Genomic DNA, 21652 nt, shown 5'->3' on the forward strand with positions numbered 1-21652 from the left:
CGGACGCCTCCGAGGTTCGACAAGTCAATACGCGACGAGCGAAAGCAGCACAAACGACGGAACTCACTTTCATTGGGACTATTCAAAAATAGATTTGGAAAACTTCATCTCCTCGTATGGGATCTTTCACCCCCCATGACGTCACGAGTTCCACTTGCAAACCAACCCTTCTCTATTTGTAGTTCTGTATTAGTGACCAAATTGACTAAATATAAAACGCAACCGCATACTGTAGCGAGCTAACAAACGTCTGCTGTCCTAATCATAAATCATGGCAAATGCTAAAGATGCGCTAATGAAACTAGCATCGAAATTGTGTTTGTTATCGATGGAACCTTGAGGATTCAAAATGGCAAATTCATTTCCCCCCTCAAAATTCACAATACACCATAATGACAACATGGAGGGGGGGGCATCTTTTTGAAAATTTATTAGAAATAAAAAGCTAAGAAATTCCATCAAATGTATATGAGAAAATGGGTCTTTCCAAAGATAGTGCTTTGAAAAAAAAAATACACACTTTTTTCACATTTTGTGACCTTACAACAACAAACTGAATGTACTTTGATGAGACTTTATGTGATAGATTGACCGACACAAAGTCATGTTGTGAAGCGCAAAAAAAAAAAAAAAAAAAGATTTATGCAATTTCAAAAAGTGGATATAAATCTGAAAATTTGTATTCAGGCTCTTGAAAGCAGGCTGATTCCAAACGCGTATTGCATTTTTTAAGATTTTTAATTGCCTAAAAATTTGGAAAAATTATTTCCGTTCCACTTTATAATTATGTATATATTTTGTGTTGGTGAAAAATCTCAATCAAAAACATTAAATTTTGTGGTTGAACACATTTGAACACATTTTCAAGGCACCATATTGAGAAATGATACAAACTGAGGCTGCAATTGGCGCCAAACGTAAATCAAAGGAATGACCGAAGGCTGCAAATAACTTACGTAGCATTAGCCACTTAGCATAGCGCAGCGAAAAACATCCCAAGTGCGGCGAAGACTCGACTCGCTGTGTCTTCCTCGATCAAGCCAGGCTCGTTTCAGTCCCCTTCTGACCTACAAATATCTTTCTATGACATCATCTTTCCTCTTCGCCAGGACATTGGCGCCATCTTGTGGCATCTTAGAGCGTTGCCAAAAGAAAGACAAAACAGCTAAGTTCCGCAAACATGCAACATTCGAACGGCAAACGACGCGCTAACCGAAAGTTAGCAAGTATTTTACGTATATTGTGCTGGAATCTTTTTTTTTTTTGCTTATTTGATGATGGACACGCCTCTTAATGTCGCATCAATCGCGCGTCCGATGAAACCGCAGTCAGGCTGGATTTACCTTTTCACAAACCGAGCTTTGGGACTTTTGAGGGTTGGCAGAGTCGCCGGTTTGGGAGCATCCGGGAAAAGCCGCCCTTCCTTAAACACACCGGTCATTTTCCGGAAAGAAGCTGCTCAGGGTGAGGTTGTCGCTGATGTCGCCGTCGCTGTCCTCGCCGCCGGGGATCGCCAGGACGCCGTTGGACACCGGACTGCGCTGTCTTATGCCCGCGCGGCTCCTCTCGGGCAGAAGCGCCGACATGAACGTCATCTCCGTCTGGTCCTGGGCCTTCCTCAGCTTGTACTTCCTGACGGATAGTTTGGCGCAGAGCACGATGGTGGACGCCATGAAGGCGGTGGCTAAGGCGGCCAGGAAGGCGATGGTCGCCAGGCAGGGCTTGACCGCCCCGCGAGCGGAGCACGACGGGTCCTTCCGGACGGGGGGGGTCTTGGGGGTGGCGCAAGGCGCCGGAGGCCGAGCGCTCGCCGGGATGGAGGCTGTTGTGGCGGCGGAGGAGGCGGAGCTAGAGCTCGGGCTTCTTGCAGCGGACGCATCTTGAGATGTGACGTCGGCGTCGGTCCTTATTGTTGGTCCAAAATCCGGAAGACCGCTTTGGCTCGTTACTGGGGGAGACCTCGGTGGTTCCGGAGGTTCTTGTGTGGAGTCCAGTCTGGTAAGATCGGTGTTACTAGGCAAAGATGTCTTTTGGGTTGTCCCCAAACCTGGAGGGACTCGAGTAGACTTGGTGGTGGAGTTGGTTCTTGTTGGTTTAGCAGGATGGAAGGTACTCGTCAAAGATGCCATTGTGGGGTCTAGAGTAGATCGGATACTGGTCCTTGGTGGTTCTGCTGTGGAAATGTAACTGGTACGATTGGCATTTCTGGTCAAAGATGCGTTTCCTGTCGTCCCAAAACCTGAAAGAATGCGGCCTTGGGTCGGGACTGCAGTGGACGACTCTGGGGCGGAGCTGGAACTTGACGGTTTGAAAGGCTCTGGTGAGGAGATTGGAATTCTTGTGGTCGAAAGATTTAGAGGTTTCAAAGAGCCAGCAGTCGATCCACCAGGAGTCCCAAAACCCGGAGAACGGTCGTCTTTTTGGATGGGGATCGGAGTTGAATTTCCTTCTGACCAAGGGATGGAGCTGGTCCTTGGCGGTTCCCGAGGGTCTAGTGTGGAGGCCAGACTGGAACGACCAGAGACAACAGTAGAAGCTGTTTCTCCGAGTGGTTTTTGACTTTGAATCGGGACCAAAGTAGACCGGATGCTATTCTTGGTGGGTTCGGGAGGCCCCGCTGGCGCGGAGATCAGACCTCTTGTGGCTGATTTGACGGTAGGATCAAAACTCTCAGGGGATGAAAAACCTGCAGTACTACCGCGGTCATGGACCGGGAATGGACTCGAATCCTTTTTTGGGACAGAGCCAGGGGAAGACCCAGAAGAGTCCTCCAAGATGGTTGACAACCTGGTCTGCATTTCTACAGTGGCGGGGGCTACCAAACCGCCAGAGATCAAAATGGAAAAGCCGCCCGAGAGCCCCCATAGCAGAAACCAGTTCACGCTGAGACCCGTCATCTGAAAAAAAAAAGAAAAAAAAGTATGATTCGTTCCAAAGCAGCAGGACGCGAGACGCGCCAGGAACTTTTCTTTGCGCGAGTTGTGATGAAATGTGATTTCACCAAACACACAATTTTTGCAAACAAGGAACAACAAAAAAAGGTGACAAACTGATAAACCGTCACCCAAATTCGAGCTCACGCGATTTCTAATGTTCGAGTCACGATTACAAAATGTTGCCTCTTAGCATTTGAGGATTTTGTGCTATTTGGTTTTGAAAGGCGATTTATAGTCACCAGTTCTCTTATTTCTAAAAGTATTCATTTCTGAATTTTGATCCCCACAATGCCAAAACGCAGCCGCCCGACTGCAGGCGGCAAATTTGTGCACCGGCAAGAAGAGAAGACGTTGCAGAATGTGGGCAAAGTTTCCTGTTTGTGCTTTTTTGTGAAAAAGCTCATCTATCGCTTGTTGCTTTTTGTCACGTCGCCCTCAAGACCGGAAGACTTGTGATCATATCAAACGCGTAATCGTAAAAAAGAGCACAAAAAACATTTCACTAAACGATTGCTGTGACGCCGGTAAAACTCTAAAAAAACTTCCTCCTGACTTTCTTTTTAACCTGTGAAAATTGTTGGTCCAGCAAGTTGACGATTAAGAATTTTGACTTACAACCGACTTAACTCAAATCATGGCTTGACGCGCCGGATTTCCGGCACAATAACTTTAAAGCTTGCTACCGACTTATTGCCTTATTAACGGTATGTGACCGACTTCCTACTACCGGCACTGCCGTAGTTGAATAGTGAACCCGGCATCATCATCATCATCATCATCATCATCATCATCATCAAAAGTTCTGGATCGGAAGTGTCTTACCTGGAATCTCCCAACAAAACGATGCGTTCAAGTCATGTCAGTCTGAAAAAGTGGCAGCGACGATGATGACATGCCGCATGTCGACTGCGACGCACGGCCGACAGAAACAGGAAATGTTCACATGAGAGAGAAAAAAAAAAAAAAAAAAAAAAAGGGTTTGCGATACACGAGCCACTTCCACCGCGTGCGCCAACTTTTGGCAAGGAGGAAGTCGGATTCAAATGCGTCATGTTGCGCAAGGAAGCAGTCGCTCGGTCAGTTCTGCAAATGCAAATGCGGCGCGTTAACCGCACTCGGGCCGTGAAGTCGGCGACGACGCGCGCGCCGGCTCTTATCGAAGATGTCGAGGCACGCGCGAGCAACATGTGAAGAGGGACGCGCGCCCGTATGGAAGAAAAACAAAGTGTTTTTCCCGCACACACAAAATCCCTGCATTACATTTTCAAACAGTGCGCAACGTTATCCGGCGTGTAGCATTTATTTATTCAGTACAGTTCAACTGTAGAATACATTTGCAATTTTTCAACAAATGTCGAGCATATATAAAAAAAAAAAAACATTACGACTGTTGGGAGATTGTTCCGAAGAACATTTTGAGAACATTTGAGACCTTTAAAGAACCCCGACGTGAACATTTGCAATGAATGACTAGTTTCAAAACATTCTCCAACAGTTTTTCAACAAATGTCGAGCATATATAAAAAAAAAAAAAACATTACGACTGTTGGGAGATTGTTCCGAAGAACCTTTTGAGAACATTTGAGACCTTTAAAGAACCCCGACGTGAACATTTGCAATGAATGACTAGTTTCAAAACATTCTCCAACAGTTTTTCAACAAATGTCGAGCATATATAAAAAAAAAAAAAACATTACGACTGTTGGGAGATTGTTCCGAAGAACCTTTTGAGAACATTTGAGACCTTTAAAGAACCCCGACGTGAACATTTGCAATGAATGACTAGTTTCAAAACATTCTCCAACAGTTTTTCAACAAATGTCGAGCATATATATAAAAAAAAAAACCATTACGACTGTTGTCAGATTGTTCCGAAGAACATTTTGAGAATATTTGAGACCTTTAAAGAACCCCGACATGAACATTTGCAATGAATGACTAGTTTCAAAACATTCTCCAACAGTTTTTCAACAAATGTCGAGCATATATATAAAAAAAAAAAAACATTACGACTGTTGTCAGATTGTTCCGAAGAACATTTTGAGAACATTTGAGACCTTTAAAGAACCCCGACGTGAACATTTGCAATGAATGACTAGTTTCAAAACATTCTCCAACAGTTTTTCAACAAATGTCGAGCATATATAAAAAATAAAAAAAACATTACGACTGTTGTCAGATTGTTCCGAAGAACATTTTGAGAACATTTGAGACCTTTAAAGAACCCCGACGTGAACATTTGCAATGAATGACTAGTTTCAAAACATTCTCCAACAGTTTTTCAACAAATGTCGAGCATATATAAAAAATAAAAAAAACATTACGACTGTTGTCAGATTGTTCCGAAGAACATTTTGAGAACATTTGAGACCTTTAAAGAACCCCGACGTGAACATTTGCAATGAATGACTAGTTTCAAAACATTCTCCAACAGTTTTTCAACAAATGTCGAGCATATATAAAAAAACAAAACATTACGACTGTTGGGAGATTGTTTCCGAAGAACATTTTGAGAACATTTGAGACCTTTAAAGAACCCCGACGTGAAACCAACGTTTGCGGCCCCTCAGTGGGATGCGGGCTTTAGGATTACATTCATTCAAGTACATTTTGAATAAAATTATTTAAATACAGTTTTTATTTTCCTATCTTCAAATGTAAGAATATTTCGAGGACTTTTAAGACGTGCTTTAGTACATCAAGGATTCCTTCAGGCACATTTTAGAGAGTATTTTAGAAGATCTGAGAGTAGGTACTTTTTTTTTTATTGAGTATTTCAGTAGATTTCAGAGTATTTAGGAAGTATTTGACAACAGCTACAAGATGACTTTTAGAGAGTATTTCAGTAGTTAAAAGAGTATTTAGGCAACTTTGATTGAGTATGTCATAGATTTAAGAGGATTTATGTAACTTTTCGGGAGGATTTCAGTCGATTTAAAAGTAATTGAGGGTACTTAGGAAGTATTTGAGTATTCCTCCTCTTCTTTCTTTCGACGTTTTAGGTTGTTTTGGCGCATTTAAAAGTTCACTGGGGTCACATAAATAAATGCGCAGACATTTGCTCCTCAACTCTACAGAACTGTTATTGCAGGTAACAATAATTTAGATTTTCTTCTTTCTTTTGTCATTAAAATACAAAAAGATGACATCAAAATAAGAACATAGATTTTTTTTTTTAAAAAAGGAACGTTTTTTTTTTTTTTTTTAATAATCAATGTGTTTTGTGTAACAGGACAAAAAAACAATCCTTCCAATTTTGTGTAAAATGCGAGACAACCATAATTATTTTGTTATTAAATTTAGAAATAAACATTGAAAATAAGTAATCAGTGTTTTGCAAAACACACACACATTTTTTGTTTGTGCGTTTCAGGAAAACCCCCACAAACTTTGATGTCAGGTTTTGAGTGTAAAATCTTTATTATGTGCACAGAACTTATCATCAGCGATGGTGGGCGTGAAACACAAGCTGGGGCGTGAGCGTTTCCTCTTCTCAGCACCCAAAATGTCACTTGACAGGGCAGCATTTTGTTTTGTTTATACTTTAAAAATCCTCCACACCGAACAAGAGGCACCACTACAGTTTGCACAACATTTTACACCGGATATGCAAGCCCCGTCGCCCACCTGGCCAAAACCCCCCCAAATGTTAACATTTCTTACACATTTTAAGGAATTCTTCCACATTCATCAATTGACAAAATGGTGGGCAAGGGTTGGATTGGGGGTGGGGGGGGGCGGCGGCGAGAGAAAATAAAAAAATGCTTAAAAAAAATTCCTACCTGGAATGTACATACAACAGGACAGAAAATTTAAAAAAAAATGTGCATGAAACTGCACACAAATAAGTCGTAACGTAATATTTGGCAACACGGAAGATGATAAGAAATACTGATGCTACACTTTGAGAACAGATCACATGACTTAAAAAAAACAAAAAACGTAAGACTGTTCTTTTTTTCCCGTCTGTGTGTTGAGCGTGGAGAGAGAAGAGAAGAAAAAAGGGGCAACGTGTGGGAAAAGGGAGAAAAAAGTTCATCTTGGAATGTTGGCCTGGCGGCGCCAAATTGGGTCCAGCGAGGAAGAGGAGGAGGAGGAGGAGGAGGAGGCGGGGGCGGGACTTACATGGCAACCTTGGCGACCTGCTCTTCCAGTCTGGCGATGCGCCGGTCCTGGAGGATGACGCGGTCCCGCAGAGACTTGAACTCTCGAAGCACCTCGTCCAGTTTATCTTCCATCTTTTGCTGGAAAAAACACATCGGCTTTGAAAGCGGCGCCGCAGTCGCCAAATATGCGCTGATTCAAAAGTTTTGCAATTTGTTCCAACCACACTAATTACGGGAACCGCACTCCCCAAACGCCGTGTCAGCAGAAGAAAGAAAACAAAAGAAATGTGGATGTATACGACACACACATACTATATAATAGGGGTGTTTTTTTAAAAAAAAATCATAATTAACTCATTCACTGCCATGGACGACTATCGACGTCAAAAATTCATTTGAATTATTCCTATTAGTTAAAATTTTGTTCCCACTTATGCTAACAAGAGTATGAAAACCTAGATTTTTTTTTAAATTGTAAATTTAGAACAGATATAAAATTTGTGATTAATCGTGAGTTAACTAGTGAAGTCATGTGATTAATTACAATTAAAAATTTTAATCGCCTGACGCCCCTAATTTACAAAAATATATTAAAAATAAGGGGCGTCAGATGATTACATTTTTTAATTGTATTAAGTAATCGCATGACTTCAATAGTTGACTTACGATTAATCACAAATTTTATATCTGTTATAAATTCAAGGTTTTCATAAAAAATGAATTTATTATTATTTTTTTAAATATAAATAGTTCACATGAATTTTTGACGTCTATAGTCGTCAATGGCAGTGAATGAGTTAATCGCATGACTTCAATAGTTACGATTAATCGCAAATTTTATTACTTTTTATTTCTGCTCTAAATGTACAATAAAATCGTGTTTTTGTTTGTTTTCATACTCATTAACATAAAAGTGGAACAAAATGTTAAACTAAGAAATATGGCTGCATTCATTGATAAAGTAATTTTCTAATAATTCATAAAATTGAGTTAAAATTTAAAAAATTGTACTGTACTGTTAAAAAAACGAGTGTGATATTGATTTCTGTTGAGGTCATTTTTCTGCCACTAGATGGCATAATTGCATTTGTAATTACAGGCTTCCATTAATCACGCGTTATTTAATTTTTTTTTTTAATTAAGTCAAAATGAAGCCAGTCATTTTGACAGCCCTACTATATACATACACACACATTGGCAATTAAGCGTTGACTCACTGTTGCCGGTTGCGCGGGAGCATGAGACGAAAGGTTCTTCTGGACGTTGGAGGCATTTTCCGCCTTGGCGGCGGCGGCGGCGGCGGCGGCAGCGGCCGCTTTGGCCTCCAAGACGTTGGCTTTGACCACTTTGAGCTCTCGGCTCTTGGTGGGCACGTAGCCGTCCTTGAGCGAGATGAGGACCGGGCCGCCGTTCTTGCCGGCGAACCACTCCTCCGCCTCCAGGGCGGGGTCGGGCCCTGCCGTGTCCGGGTAAAGGTCGTCTTGGAACAGGTCCGACTGACAGGGCGACAGGCGGCAAATCAGTCACAAAGCGCTTTTCAATTTCTTTTGGCTTGCTTAATGTTTTGTTTGATTTTTTTTGTATTTATGTAATGGAGGTTATTTGGATTTTTTTATTACAATTAATTAAATGTTATTTAAATGTCATTTCATTGTTTACTTTTCTGTCTCTTGTCCTTATTTTGTTTGGATTACTAAAAAATGTTTTTTTACTGCTTTATTCTTTATGTGTTATTTGTTGTTTAAATGATATCCCTTTAGATTATTTTATTGTTTTATCCATACAGATCTCATTAGTTTTTTTTGTATTATTTATTTGACATTTTGTTAATTTTCATTTTCATTCTATTTATTTTTATTATTTTATTTCAATTAATTTTATCCCTCTATCCACTTTCTATGTTGCAAAAAAAACTGTTAAAACATTACTTTGCACATGCACTTATTTCCTTGAATTTATTTTATTTTGATTATCTATTCAAGTCTGTTGCATCTTGGTAATCCATATTTGTTTAAAGGTATCATATTAAACTTTTCAACATACTAAAATAGTTCTCAAATGTGTAAAAAACATGTCTGTGACCTGCATTCGTCTAAATTGACTTTGGATCTAATATTTTTTGCTGTCGATTAATCAGCCCAAAAACGCTCTGTTCAAAACCGCCGTCAATGGCAGTAAATTCATAAAAAATGTAAAGACAAGATTACTAAAAATTTGGGGTGATAGGCAATTCAAATGATTAATTGTAATTAATCGCATGACTTCACTAGTTAACTCACGATTAATTACAAATGTAATATATGTTGTAGATGTACAAAATCTAGGTTTTCATACTCTCGTTAACAAAAGTGGAAAAGAAATGTTAAACTCATAGAAATAGTTCAAATGAATTTTTGACGTTTATAGCCGTCAATGGCATCATAAATAACTGGCACTGCATTTGAGTCAATAAATTGTCCCTTACCTTCCGGGGGACAGTCATGATGATCGGCTCACATTTTCTCTCCTGTAATTTGTAGAATCTGACAAGAAGAAATTGAAAATGAATCCACTCTACCGCGGTTGTTATTATAACGCGTGCCGATGAGATGTGCATTTTCGATATTCGCAGTCGTCGTCGTCGTCCCTACCTGGCAATTTCGCATTTGTTGACATCGAGTCCGCGTTTGGGCATGTAGCCCATTCCCCTCTGCGGCTCCTTGGTGGAGAAGGTGTTGAGGTAGTGGACGTACGGCGCCTCGTCCGTGATCTCGAAGTAGCGAATGCTGCTGTCACCCTGCGGACGGGCCGCACCCGGACGATGAGGGAGGGAGGGGGGAGGGGCGAGGGGGGCGGAAAGGTGCGAGGGAGACGGCTCCGGGCTCACCTTCCCGCACAGGTAGACGATGCTGGTGTCTGGGTCGAAGAAGGGCAGCAGGACTCCGTTGCTGGAATCCATCTCTTGAACGCAAATGGGCTCCTCCATGTTGTCCTGCTGGCACAAGTCGGAGCGTCTTGCGTCCCGTTTTGATTGACGGTTGGATGGATGTACGACCTAATACACCTTTTCAGAACAGCCGCTTAATAAAGCAGCGCCACACCTCAAAATGGACGCTTACAACCCCCCCCCCCCCACCCACCCACCCGATGCACCCAAAATATGTTTAAAAAAAACAATCATTTGATGTCGTCTTTTGGTTTGTCCCATCAGGGATGCGTTTGACTGACTTTGCACGCCGGACGCCCTTCCTGAAGCAACACGGCCATTTCATCCGGTTCCGAGTAACTTCAAAGGCTGAAAGTTGGCGAGGACGCAGATGATTCTGGCTCAGTGAGGAACCCGTGCTGGCCACTACATTTCACCATTCAATTATGGAATCAAAATGTGGCAAAAGCGTCCTCATGTGGCAAAAAATCGAAATTGCAATTTTAACATGTTCAAATTCTACGCTTAAACAATTTCCTTTCCGACATCTGGACCATTTTGCCGGAGCGGGTCACAAATGAAATTTGCACTATTAAGCTATGTCGCTTTAGCATTTGATACCCAATGCATTTTTTTTCAGGGCCGGTACAGATATCGATAATTAGTAGTCAAGGACGCTGATAACCGATATTTGGAGCCCGTATTAATTTTCACGAAAAGGGAAAATATTGGCATCAAAATTGCTCTTAATTTTGGGGAATTTTAAAGCATATGTCTATTGAACAATTTTTAAGGTTAGTAAAATATTGGATTTTTTTTAAATCTTAATCGATAGACACTGTGGTTTTAAAAATCTAACAAAAAAATCTGAGATCTCCCAGAGACAGTCGCATGTTTTCAAAAGTTAAATAAAAATGTAAACAACTGTTTACTACAAGAAATAAAGTATTCAAAATATATCTGAAGTATTAAATTTGTACTTATCTTAGTTTTAATTTCAAACAAAAACAGAAGGTGCAGATTATTATTTTTTTTAATTAAATTAATTCCCTGAAATTAACACTTAAAAAAAAGAAGATCTATAATAAAATGTCCGATGCCAATATTCGTCAAAATGCTGAATATCGGCCCAATTAGCAAATTAAATTATTTTTTTAAATATTTTTTTATTTTATTTATGTACAACCGACTACCATCATCACCAATCATTTTATAAAAAACAAAAAAATAATCCCTTAATGTATATATCGGTGTTTACAAATTTTGAAACAAATTTTCAATAAAGTAAGCAATTATTGAAATAGAGAAAATAATAGAAAAATACATAGATTAGAAAATTAACTCATACATTTAAATGAAGCAATTTGAGGGTGTGCAAGAAATACTAAAGGACTTGTGACCATGTAAATGGCGTAAGATGCACTACGACGCCCCCCAGTGGAGACGCACAACATTACTGAGTGACATTCCAGGAAGAGCGTCGACATACGGTTTTCCACAGCGCAAGCTGGCGCTCGCTCATGCGGCTGAATCCGGTGGTGAAGATCTTTCCGTCCGCGAGGAAGATCGCTCTCATTGGCCGAGCTCCCTCGTGGGCTTTGTCCTTCTCCTGCAAACACAAAAACGCTCATCGCACTGGGCTGCTTTTCTTTTTTCTTTTCTTTTCATTTCAACCGTCGAATGTTTTCACAGACAGCTGAAGGAATCTTCCGGCCACTCACCACCACGATCTTCTTTTTGCGGGGGTCCACCACGCGGACCTTTTTGTCCTTGCAGGCGGTGCACAGGAGGCTGCCGTTGCGGCTCCAGCTGACGCTGAAGATCACGTCGGGATGCATGTCGTCCAGGCTGATCATCGCCTCGCCCGTGCCCACGTTCCAGATGATCACCTGGTTGTCGCACCCTAAAAGCGGCCGACGCAACGAGCGTTAAGCGGGGCCAATTCGGATCGAGGTCAGGAAAAGGTGCGATTATCGGACGTCCCCAAAAGCAAAGTCAAGACGTACCGATAATCGGGCCAAATTTGAGTCGCGGAGATTATTGATTATTGGAGGTCTCTAAAATATGATCCTGAGTGATTATCATGTGGTGTGTTATAATAATCAGAACACATTTCTGCCTTTTGTCCCATTTGATTAAAGATAAATGTCTCTGAAAGATGATCCTGATTATGTCTTAGTGCGCAAAATAATCATTTTTCTTCCCGATCCGCTCGGAATTAGATTTTTTTCAGATTCGATTGGACTCACCTCAGTTCAATCCAATATTATTATTATTTTTTTTTTTTTACTCCACAAACATTAAATTCCAACTCAAATTTTGCAGAGGCAGTAGTAACTGGTTAAATGATTTATTTATTATTGAGAGCAACACGTTATAATTACTTAATTGTTACACAAACGTCGACATCAGCATGGATGAGATGAAAACGTTTTCATCATTCGAATTCAGTAATTGTAAATATAAATGAAAAAGATTCTGAATCGTCATAAGGTGCAATAAGTCAAGGTCTTGCATAAATGAAAGAAAAATACTTTTAAATTCATGTGAACAGTAAATAAAAAAAACAGCAAGAAAAAAAAAATCGGCCTTTGAAATTCTATTCTCTTGTTAATTTATGAGGAAGAAAAGAGATATTAAAATAATCAATTCATAGTTTTATAAATCGATACCATGCTCGAAAATATTTTTTTTTAAACCCAGTCCTAATACCAACAATCCAAAAGTAAAAAACTTTTTTCCTCCCGTGTGATTATCAGACGCTGCCTAAATGCTTATATGACATTTTCTCTCCCCGAGTTGCACGGAAAATAATCGGCGCTGACAATCGTGTCATCTCGAGCACGCCATCCACGATAAGCGCAGCCAGAAGCAATTTCTTTCGCGCGTGGATTTTCACATTTCAACAATCAGGTAAGATGTTAAAAACGCGGGACCAAATGAAAGCAGCGCGCCTTGATTTGGGGCTTTCGATCGCAGCTGTGCAAAGCGAGCAAAAGGAGGCGGGGCAAAAGCAAAAAAGCAAAGCGTACCGGCGCTGAGGAGGACGTTGCGAGCGGTGGGGTGCCAAGACACGATGCCCACCCTCTTGGAGTGACCCTCCAGAACCACCACCGCCTCGGAGAGGGGAGAGTCCAGGCCGTTCTCGGGGACCTGCCAAACCTGCGACGGGCAAAAATACACTCAAGCAAAAGCTCCACGTGGGAAAAGTACAACAAGGTCTGTATCAAAAATAAATATATAAATAAATTTGAGGTGTCAAAATGAGTGCGTTAATTTTGAGTTCATTTAAAGTTCCGTAAACGCCACACATTTTTTAAACGTAGTTTTACGATTAAAAAGAAAAAAAGAAAAAATAAGTTATTTCATGTTAAACATGAGATAGCTCTTAATATGACAAGAAAATGCATAGAACTGTCACCAATGTCTTACATATGCAATTATGCTATCTAGTGGCAGAAAAATTACCTCAACACAAATCAATATCACACTCTTTTTTTTAACAGTACAGTACATCTTTTGAATTTTAACTTTGAATTTGATTTTTTTCGGAAATTACTTTATCAATGACTAAAACATGCACTTTTTTTTTTACAATACATATTATTTGCTCATTTAGTTAAAAAAAAAATATATACACTGTATATATCATTGTTTTAAAGTGATACAAAAAAAAAACATTTTTATTGACTAAATTCACATTTTGATGCAAACATGTTTAATAAATAATACCAAACAATCCAATTTACATTGAATGCATTAGAAATTTGGCTCATTAGGCACCCTTAAAAAGAAGAAAAAAAAATAAAAATGTTATTGACTGTACAGACATTTTTGGAGATTAAGATCTTTAAGATTTTTTTCCCATCAAATATTTATTCACAATTTAATCTTTTTTGCTTTTCGCTCCATAATTTTTATAAAATGTTTATTTATGCATCAGCAAAAATCAACATTTAAGCTTACTATTAACTTCTTTCTCCACTTCAAAGCCCATTAATAGCGCTCGCAAATAGTGTTGTCAATATCGAATATTTTTAGAATCGATTCATCAATCAATTAATCGACTAATTTGATTCATCTGAATTTTGCATTCAAGACCATTTTAATTTTAAAAAAAATGGCTCCAAACGATTATTTTTATAATTAAAATAGTTGTCGATTCATTTGATAATCGATTACGTGTCAATCAATTTTGACAGCTTTATTCACAAATGAGTAACCCCTAAAGAACAGATCACATGACGAAAAGGTCGTTCTTACCATAACGGTGCAGTCCTCGGAGCCGCTGGCGATGACGAGGTCATTGTGAGGACACCAGTCGATGTCCAGCACCGGACCCGTGTGACCGCACACCGTCGGGAACACCTTGTCGATGCGGCCCGTCTACGAGAGAGACGCCGCCACCCGCCGGGTGTTCGCGGCCGTTATTAAGTAGATCGAGTATCCATCCCATAACTTATCAATTATTAATAAAGTGGAAGCATCGTCAAATTGCTAAAGCGGAACACATTTTCATGATTTTTTTTCCCCATTTCAATTATTCATGAGTCAAAATCTAGGATTTGGGTTGGTGTTGGATTTCACTGTGTTTAGTCTTTCTTTCCTTTGATCCTTCCTCTGGTCTCCTGACAACTTCACGACTCCGGCGGGACTCTGAAGTATCCGGTTCAGGTGAAGGGTGTGGGATTTTAAAAATGATGATGACATGTTGACTCGGTAAGACTGCCGAATGAACAATATTGAGCTCTCCAAATAAAAAAGAATTATTAAAAAGGTGGAAGCATCGTCAAATTGCTAAAGCGGAACACATTTTCATGATTTTTTTTCTTCATTTCAATTATTCATGAGTCAAAATCTAGGATTTGGGTTGGTGTTGGATTTCACTGCGTTTCGTCTTTCTTTCCTTTGATCCTTCCTCTGGTCTCCTGACAACTTCACGACTCCGGCGGGACTCTGAAGTATCCGGTTCGGGTGAAGGGTGTGGGATTTTAAAAAGGATGATGACATGTTGACTCGAATAAACAATACTGAGCTCTCCAAATAAAAAAGAATTATTAAAAAGGTGGAAGCATCGTCAAATCGCTAAAGCGGAACACGTTTTCATGACTTTTAAGTGATTTTTTTCCCCTTTCAATTATTAATGAGTCAAAACTTAGGATTTGGGGCAAACCTACTCAGTAAATAGAAAATTCTAGCCATAATTGCATTTTTCGATATATTTCGAACAAACTTCTGTGTGCTGCTTTCCACGATCATGCCAAACGAAACGAGTTACGTTCAACGCAACTGTCGAAGCCAGAAGTTTAGAGAAGAATGAGATTTTTATTTGGGACAATTCTTCATTACTTTCTTCCAAGTTTTAGACACAAGATGACTTACAATGTGGCAAAGCGAATAGTGTGGGTCGGTCCACTTGCACATATTATCGGCTTTTTGCCTTTAAGTGCAAAATAATTCACCCGTTTAAAAAAAAACACTTCAAAATGTTTTGCTTTTCAAGCGCATTGGCTTCACAAATGCAGCAAAAATCCCTCCTTTTAGGTCACTTTTTTTTGGCATTGCGTTTTGTTTTATATACATGTAAATGTATTTTTGCTTTTAATTGAAAACAGTGTAAATAACTGATCATCCAATGCATTGACTTGATTTATTGATTAAAAAATGGAAAGTATAAGTCGTTGTTTTGCAATCTGCAACATACCGATTGGTCTATCATTGATTTTTGTTTTATTTGCTATTTTTAGGGCTTGGTCACGTTCTTTCATACGTTTAATGATGTCTGTATTTATCCCAGGAACTTTCTTCTTATGACGCTTATGTTTCAATTATTACCACAAATAATGGTGATGATTATTTTCCCCATAACCGAGCAGCCCTATCCCCCCCCCCCCCCCCCCCACTCTGATTATTATTCAGCTGCGAATGATGAGGCCGCCTGAGTTGGTGTCAAATTTTACAGCTCATTAAGTCCAAGTGAGGATTCGGAAACATGAAGCCGGCAGCCTAACTTGATGTCACCCCCCCCCCCCCCCCCCCCCATTGAGCGTCTCACATGATGTTCATTGATGAAACTGGAACGCAACACTGCAGCCATTGATTAGATGCTTTTTTTTATGGTTCGGGCATTGATTCAGCACATGTTCGAAAAACTATCGATCCATATTATATGATCGGGGGTTCAGGACCCGGGGTCAAGTTTTTTTGTTTTTTTTTAATCGCCGAGGAGAGGGGGGGGGGGGGGGAGGCTGACCTTGTGCAAAGGCAGGACCAGGAAGGCTCCGCCACCGCTGGCCTCGATGATGATGGCGACGAACTTGGGGTTGACGGCGCAGAAGGAGCTGTCCCATGTGACCCGGGAGACGCGGATGTCGTCGTAGCACTGGTCGTTTCTCACCGCCTGGCCGAAGACGTGGCGGAACTTGCTCTGTCGCACAACTCGCCGCAACATGTCTGCCGGGAGAGCACGCGTCAGTCGCCACGTGGACATCGTGCGCATACATTCTACTTAAGAGTATACCAGTTATCGAAAGTAGGGATGCCCAAACTCTTCCAATGACAACCACATACAGAAAAATGCAACTTGTGCTTATTTTTTAATTCAGCATCAGATTTGTTTTTTTTTCTCGAGTAGATTTCTATTATACATCGATTAAATGGGATGTTGGTCAACTTTTTTCTGTGGTATTTATTATTACACATGACAAAAAACATTGGATTCTTTAGCTGCGGAATAGCAGCTAACTCCTACCATGCTAACCACTATCAAAACCTTGAGGCTGATGTTAGGCAAAGTCGATACTGTTTTCGCTAAAGTAAGCCAAGATGGCAACTTTCCCAGATTATGTGAAACAGTCTTGGCTCTCTAATGGCAGACAAACGACGACATACCATGTGATTGAAAACTATTGAAATGCTGGAGGGCAGGGGTCAAAGCAGTGCTACACCAAGTGAGGAAAGGATGCTATGAGTAGAAAATGGGTAGAACAGGACAGGGCGAGATGGGACAGGGCAGTTTAGGACAGTGGTGGTGTTGAGGTGTGCAGCAATGCTATTCTACAAAAACCTCCAAATTCTGCATCTATGCATCTTTTTGACACACGGACTCAAACATCACCCCAAATATGTGTGATGTTTGCTTGTAATTCTTGACATTTGACTTTATTCCAATGCAGCTTGTTCCGTTTCTCTTTGTTGTTGTTGTTGTTGTTTTTTTCCAACACAACGTCCCCAGCGAAAGATGTGAAGCAAAGGAGGCAACATCTGCACTGGGCTAACTAAAACAATGGTGGTGACTAGCCGCTAACGTTAGCCACCACCGAACCGAGACTCATATTGGTCATTTTCAATCATGTTGCTTACATCTTCCAGACGTGAATAGTGTCTATGGCCTTTTAAAATCCGCGCAGCGTGTATTTGAATCCATTTAAATCACTTCCGCAACGTTTTTTTAGCGAGCTGGTTAGCCACCCAAGCTAACATTCTCGTTGAAGAGAACGGGTCAAGTGGATGTTTGGTTAACAAGATCCAGATGCTTTCCCTCAACAGTTTGCTGTTCTCTAACACGTTTTTTTTTCGTCTTGCAATTTTATAATATTCATATGAAATATAATATAACGTTAAAATCGGATAGTGGATGACGTGTTTGGTAGCCCAGCGGTGAGTCGCTTCGCTCCGACCGACCGGCTGGCGGCTGGTTCATTCGGAGCAGCCGCGGCACACTGAATAGCCATTCCACGGCAAATGCTGGGTTGTTTAAACACAAATGACAAGGTAATGAGTAACATTTCAACGTGTCGACTATAAAAGCAAACGAGTGACATTTTCTGTCGTGGTCTGTCGCCCTCAGTGTTGGACATCTGGCGGGCTAACTTCGCCTAGCTTAGCCTAGCCTAGCCTAGCTTAGCTTAGCCGCCTAGCCCGCTAGCCGCCGCGGTCGCGGTGGACCGCCGCCAGCTGACGCAAGTGCAGATATTTCCACCCAGCCCAGCCTACGAGCTATCGGATGCTGCGGAGCCCCCTCGGCCGACACGTAAAACGCCCCCAGAAAAAGCTCCAAAGCTAAGTAAAAAAACACTCATTGTTGCTCTTCTTACCTCCAAAATCGATGCAATTCTTTCCCGAGGACAATCAATCACGACACATGAATGTGTGGAGTTTTTAGGCGCGCCCTTATCCTGCAGGACGTTCTTCCAGTATCCCTTGTCTCCACACACACACATACACGCACACACACACACGCACACACAGACTTACGCACGCACACGCGGCCACAAAACGCCTTATTTTTTGTCTTGAAATTCCAACTTCCTCGTCTTATGGTTGTCCGCGCGTCAGGATGCCGGCTGGAGAATTTCGCATCCCCTTTGCGATCATCACCTTGCATGAAACTGTCGCTTGTTCTTCTGGCCCGAAAAGCACCGTTATTACATTCAATGGGCTTTGGCGATGGGCTACTGCACATGCGCACACGGAGGCGCTGGATGCCACGAATGTGTGAATGGAGACCAGAGGGGAGGGGGGAAAGCGAAAGGGTGGGGGGGGGGGGGGGGTGGGGGAGGTGTGGGGGGGGGGCTGCTCCGGGAAGGAAGATGGGTGGGATGCTGAGGGAAACTAGACCAAAAATGTAGGAACAGCAAGAAAAATAGATGGTGGACATACAGTATGTTCATTTTGATATTATCCACACACACACGTCACATTTGTAAGGCTCACATTTCGATGAGTTTTTAAAAGAGCACTTGTTTATGTAATGCTGTCATTGCAAAATACAAATGAAGGCACGCAACATCCATCCGTGAATCCGTTTTCTGCAGTGCTTGTGGTCATTTGGGTTGCGAGCAACTCGAGCCGAACCCAAACGGGATCAGGCAAGGGGGGCATCCTACACCCTGGACTGGTTGCCAGTCAGGTTTTGGAAATATTGTCGGTGGCGGCACCCGGAGGAGAACATCCCAGGAAAAAGTTCCCCACGGGGAAAATAAAAGTATATCGTATCGTATCGTATCGTATCGTATCGTATCGTATCGTATCCCATCGTATCCCAACATACCTCTCTTTGGTGACGGGTGGCTTTCTTGCAGCCTCTCTTTGGATTTCTTTGGGACGACGTCAAAGGCATTCTTCATCTGGGACACTTTGATGCTCAGATTCTGCTCTGTCACCCTGGCCAGGGTTTTGGCCCCTTCCGTTGCGACCCGGTCCTGACTTCTTTTTATGGATTCCTTGACCAGTTCGGACACTGGTTTGTAGGAATCGGCATTATCTCCAGTGCCCCGATCCGGTTTGCAGTTAGTCTCGTTGTCCTGTGGATTCGACCTTTTAGGCAGGAGCGTTCTTCTCAAAGTTTGTTGGGTTTCTTGGTCTAAATCGACCTCAGAGACAAACGGATTTCGGGACTTTTTTGCAACTGGCGGCGGCGGCGGCGGCGGCGGCGGCGGCGGCGCAGCTGCTTTTTTATATCGATTCCGTCTCTCCAGGAAGACCCTCCTCTGTAACATGTCCAAGTCTACGGGATCCTCGTCCGGAGACAACTGCGCCACTCTGGAGCAGTAGTCAAAGTCGACCAAGCCTCCATACTCGTTGTCCACGCGGTCCAGGGACAAATGTTCCCGAGGACTGAGGTCCACCGACAGACGACGTATGCCGGACTGAACGGCGCGGGCGCCCCTCTCAGCCCACAACGAGCACATGTCCTGATTGGTCGCGCCGCTCCGTAGGAAGCCTTTGTGAACGTCAACGGTGTGCCTCCTCCGGGCCCGCTCCTCGGAACGCTGATCTCTACCTCGTCTCTCATCAGACATCAACTGAGCCGTTTTGAGCTTTATGAATGGGTTTTTGGGCTTTTTGGGAACTGGTGGAGGCGGACCTTTGGCTTTTGGCTTCTCCTCTGGTGTAACATCCGGTATCATCTGCACGCTCGGTAATCCTTTCTCATGAGACGTGAGGTGAGTTAAAGGTGGAGGGGTGACCGCCGCGGGAAAACGAAGAGGATCGGTCTCCTTTGCCAGCTGTGCAAAATGTGACACGCCTTCACAGCTGTCTGGACGACACTTGATGGAATCGCATTGTTCTAGAGACGGTCTTGAACAAGGTTTCTGGGTCTCGGAGGTAGACTCTCCGGAGAAGGTTTGGCCAGCCTCCGTTGCGACTGCTTCCGCCCTCTTTGAGACTGCGCCGGCAAACCCGTCCTGACCCGTCTCAGCAACTTCCCCGTGGACTTTTTGTCCCGTACCTGGATCGTCCATAATCTCTGAGGAGGCTTCACAACTCCGCCTGGATGCCCCCTGAACTCTGTCACCGTCTGTCTTTATTGCCATCGTTGGTGCCTCGTTGCGGCGCGCGCTCACGCGCCGCACGTCTTCGCTCCCGGCTGTTTTGGTAAGACTCGGTCTACCGTCTGTCTTGTCCGGCGAACGATTACCCAGACTCCTGCCTGGCGGGCAACTCCTGGACGCTTGCGTGGCGTCTCCGTCGACTCTGTTCCTGACGAATGATTGACAGTCTTCTTCTGTCTTTGTCTCCCGACTGAAACAGACGCTAGTTCCCCCGGCAAGCGACGCACAAGCGTCGTCCCGTTCTAGAACCACAAAATCCTCCTCGTTTGGAAGTCCGCATGTATCTCCGCTGTCCGATCCGTTCCCGCTGGCCTCCATAGCCGCAGTCCTGTTGCAGGCTACAGCCTCCTTCGTAAGATCCACAGTTTGTCTGGTCTCCCAGAAGCTCAGACCAAAGTTTGAGTCCTCAGCTGTACCAGCGTCACGCCGACCCTCCCTCTCTCCGCCCACCGCCGCTTCTGAGGTAGTCACAGGCCCATCCCTCCGACCGAGACGCCTGATTGGCTGCTCAATTTGGGGATCCATATGCTTGCCTGCCTGCTCCGACAAAAGCGAACCCCCTCCGGCGGACGCGACACCCTCCTGTCCCCTTGTCTCTCTGTTCTTCTCCAAGCCCTCAGGAGACTCCTTGTCCTTGTCTTGCATCTTGTCCACCTTCTGACCCATGGTTCCAGCCCTGTCTTGCGATCAGAAAGACACCAGTCAAGACACAGCCGGCGGACGTATTAATAGCGGCGTAACAAGGGTGACATCACACAACAGGCGTCGCCGTCTATCTTTAAACCATCCTGAATCCCCTCTCCTCTATTTTTGGTGTATTCCTCGCACCCACCCCAAAGGCCTTCCTATCTATCTTCTGCCATTCTGCGCGTGGCAGGAATGTGCTGCTGGCTAAAATTAGGCGGCCCCGCACGCAGCCAGCGAGTCAGGAGGCCAATAAAGGCAAACCGGACACGTGAGATAAGAGACTGTTGACAAGGTCACTTTGAAATTTAGGGGAAGTCCGATTTATTGGAGAAGCATCAGAACCTTCTGGAGCGGCTCCGATGTCCCCTCAAAGGCATCACATTGCCATGTGAAATTGCGTGCAGTGTGTTTGTGTGCGGGGGGTTCGAACGTACTGATACTTTGCAATTGTACTTAAGTAGATGTTTCAGGTGTCTGTACTTTTGAGCATTTATTTTTCTTTAGCTTTGTTACTTTTGTCAACTTCCACGGATTGCATGTCAACATGAAAAAGAAAGTAAGTAAAAATCAGCCAAGTCAACCATGGCTGAGACCTTTATTGACTATTTCAAGAATTGAGGTCTTGGGGCCTTTTAAGGTGTACTGCATCCGCACATTTGCCACCTGTGCCGCTTTGGACGC

General features: G+C 42.8%; 3 protein-coding genes across 3 annotated transcripts; all 3 read right to left on the reverse strand.

Moving 5' to 3' along the window:
• Nucleotides 1-104: 104 nt before the first annotated feature.
• LOC147161487 (uncharacterized) lies at nt 105-3974 on the reverse strand. Its single transcript, XM_086096572.1, has 2 exons — nt 3759-3974; nt 105-2897 (listed from the first exon to the last, which is right to left on the reverse strand). Exon 2 carries the CDS (start codon nt 2895-2897, stop codon nt 1425-1427), a length of 1473 nt encoding a protein of 490 aa, XP_085952698.1. The 5' UTR covers nt 3759-3974; the 3' UTR covers nt 105-1424.
• Nucleotides 3975-6332: 2358 nt separating this feature from the next.
• On the reverse strand, nt 6333-18420 carry LOC147161488 (coronin-1C-like). The gene is made up of 11 exons (XM_086096575.1): nt 18044-18420; nt 16201-16400; nt 14211-14333; nt 12980-13109; nt 11669-11850; nt 11437-11556; nt 9909-10013; nt 9673-9818; nt 9507-9564; nt 8260-8538; nt 6333-7180 (listed from the first exon to the last, which is right to left on the reverse strand). Exons 2-11 carry the CDS (start codon nt 16396-16398, stop codon nt 7058-7060), a joined length of 1464 nt encoding a protein of 487 aa, XP_085952701.1. The 5' UTR covers nt 16399-16400; nt 18044-18420; the 3' UTR covers nt 6333-7057.
• A 352-nt stretch (nt 18421-18772) lies between these two features.
• On the reverse strand, nt 18773-20642 carry LOC147161489 (uncharacterized). Its single transcript, XM_086096571.1, has one exon. It carries the CDS (start codon nt 20600-20602, stop codon nt 18773-18775), a length of 1830 nt encoding a protein of 609 aa, XP_085952697.1. The 5' UTR covers nt 20603-20642.
• Nucleotides 20643-21652: the final 1010 nt, after the last annotated feature.

The sequence above is a fragment of the Leptonotus elevatus genome, chromosome 15 (assembly GCF_054856555.1).
Source record: "Leptonotus elevatus isolate MCC_2025b chromosome 15, RoL_Lele_1.0, whole genome shotgun sequence".
Taxonomy (NCBI): Eukaryota; Metazoa; Chordata; class Actinopteri; order Syngnathiformes; family Syngnathidae; genus Leptonotus; species Leptonotus elevatus.

Excerpts from the sequence above, each read along its gene's own strand:
- LOC147161487 (XM_086096572.1), bottom strand. The coding sequence starts at position 2,897 with ATGACGGGTCTCAGCGTGAACTGGTTTCTGCTATGGGGGCTCTCGGGC.
- LOC147161488 (XM_086096575.1), bottom strand. The coding sequence starts at position 16,398 with ATGTTGCGGCGAGTTGTGCGACAGAGCAAGTTCCGCCACGTCTTCGGC. Across the intron at positions 11,557-11,668 it reads GCAAAAAGAAGATCGTGGTG|GAGAAGGACAAAGCCCACGA; the intron begins GTGAGTGGCCGG and ends TTGTGTTTGCAG. Across the intron at positions 9,819-9,908 it reads TCGTCTACCTGTGCGGGAAG|GGTGACAGCAGCATTCGCTA; the intron begins GTGAGCCCGGAG and ends GCCCGTCCGCAG.
- LOC147161489 (XM_086096571.1), bottom strand. The coding sequence starts at position 20,602 with ATGGAGGCCAGCGGGAACGGATCGGACAGCGGAGATACATGCGGACTT.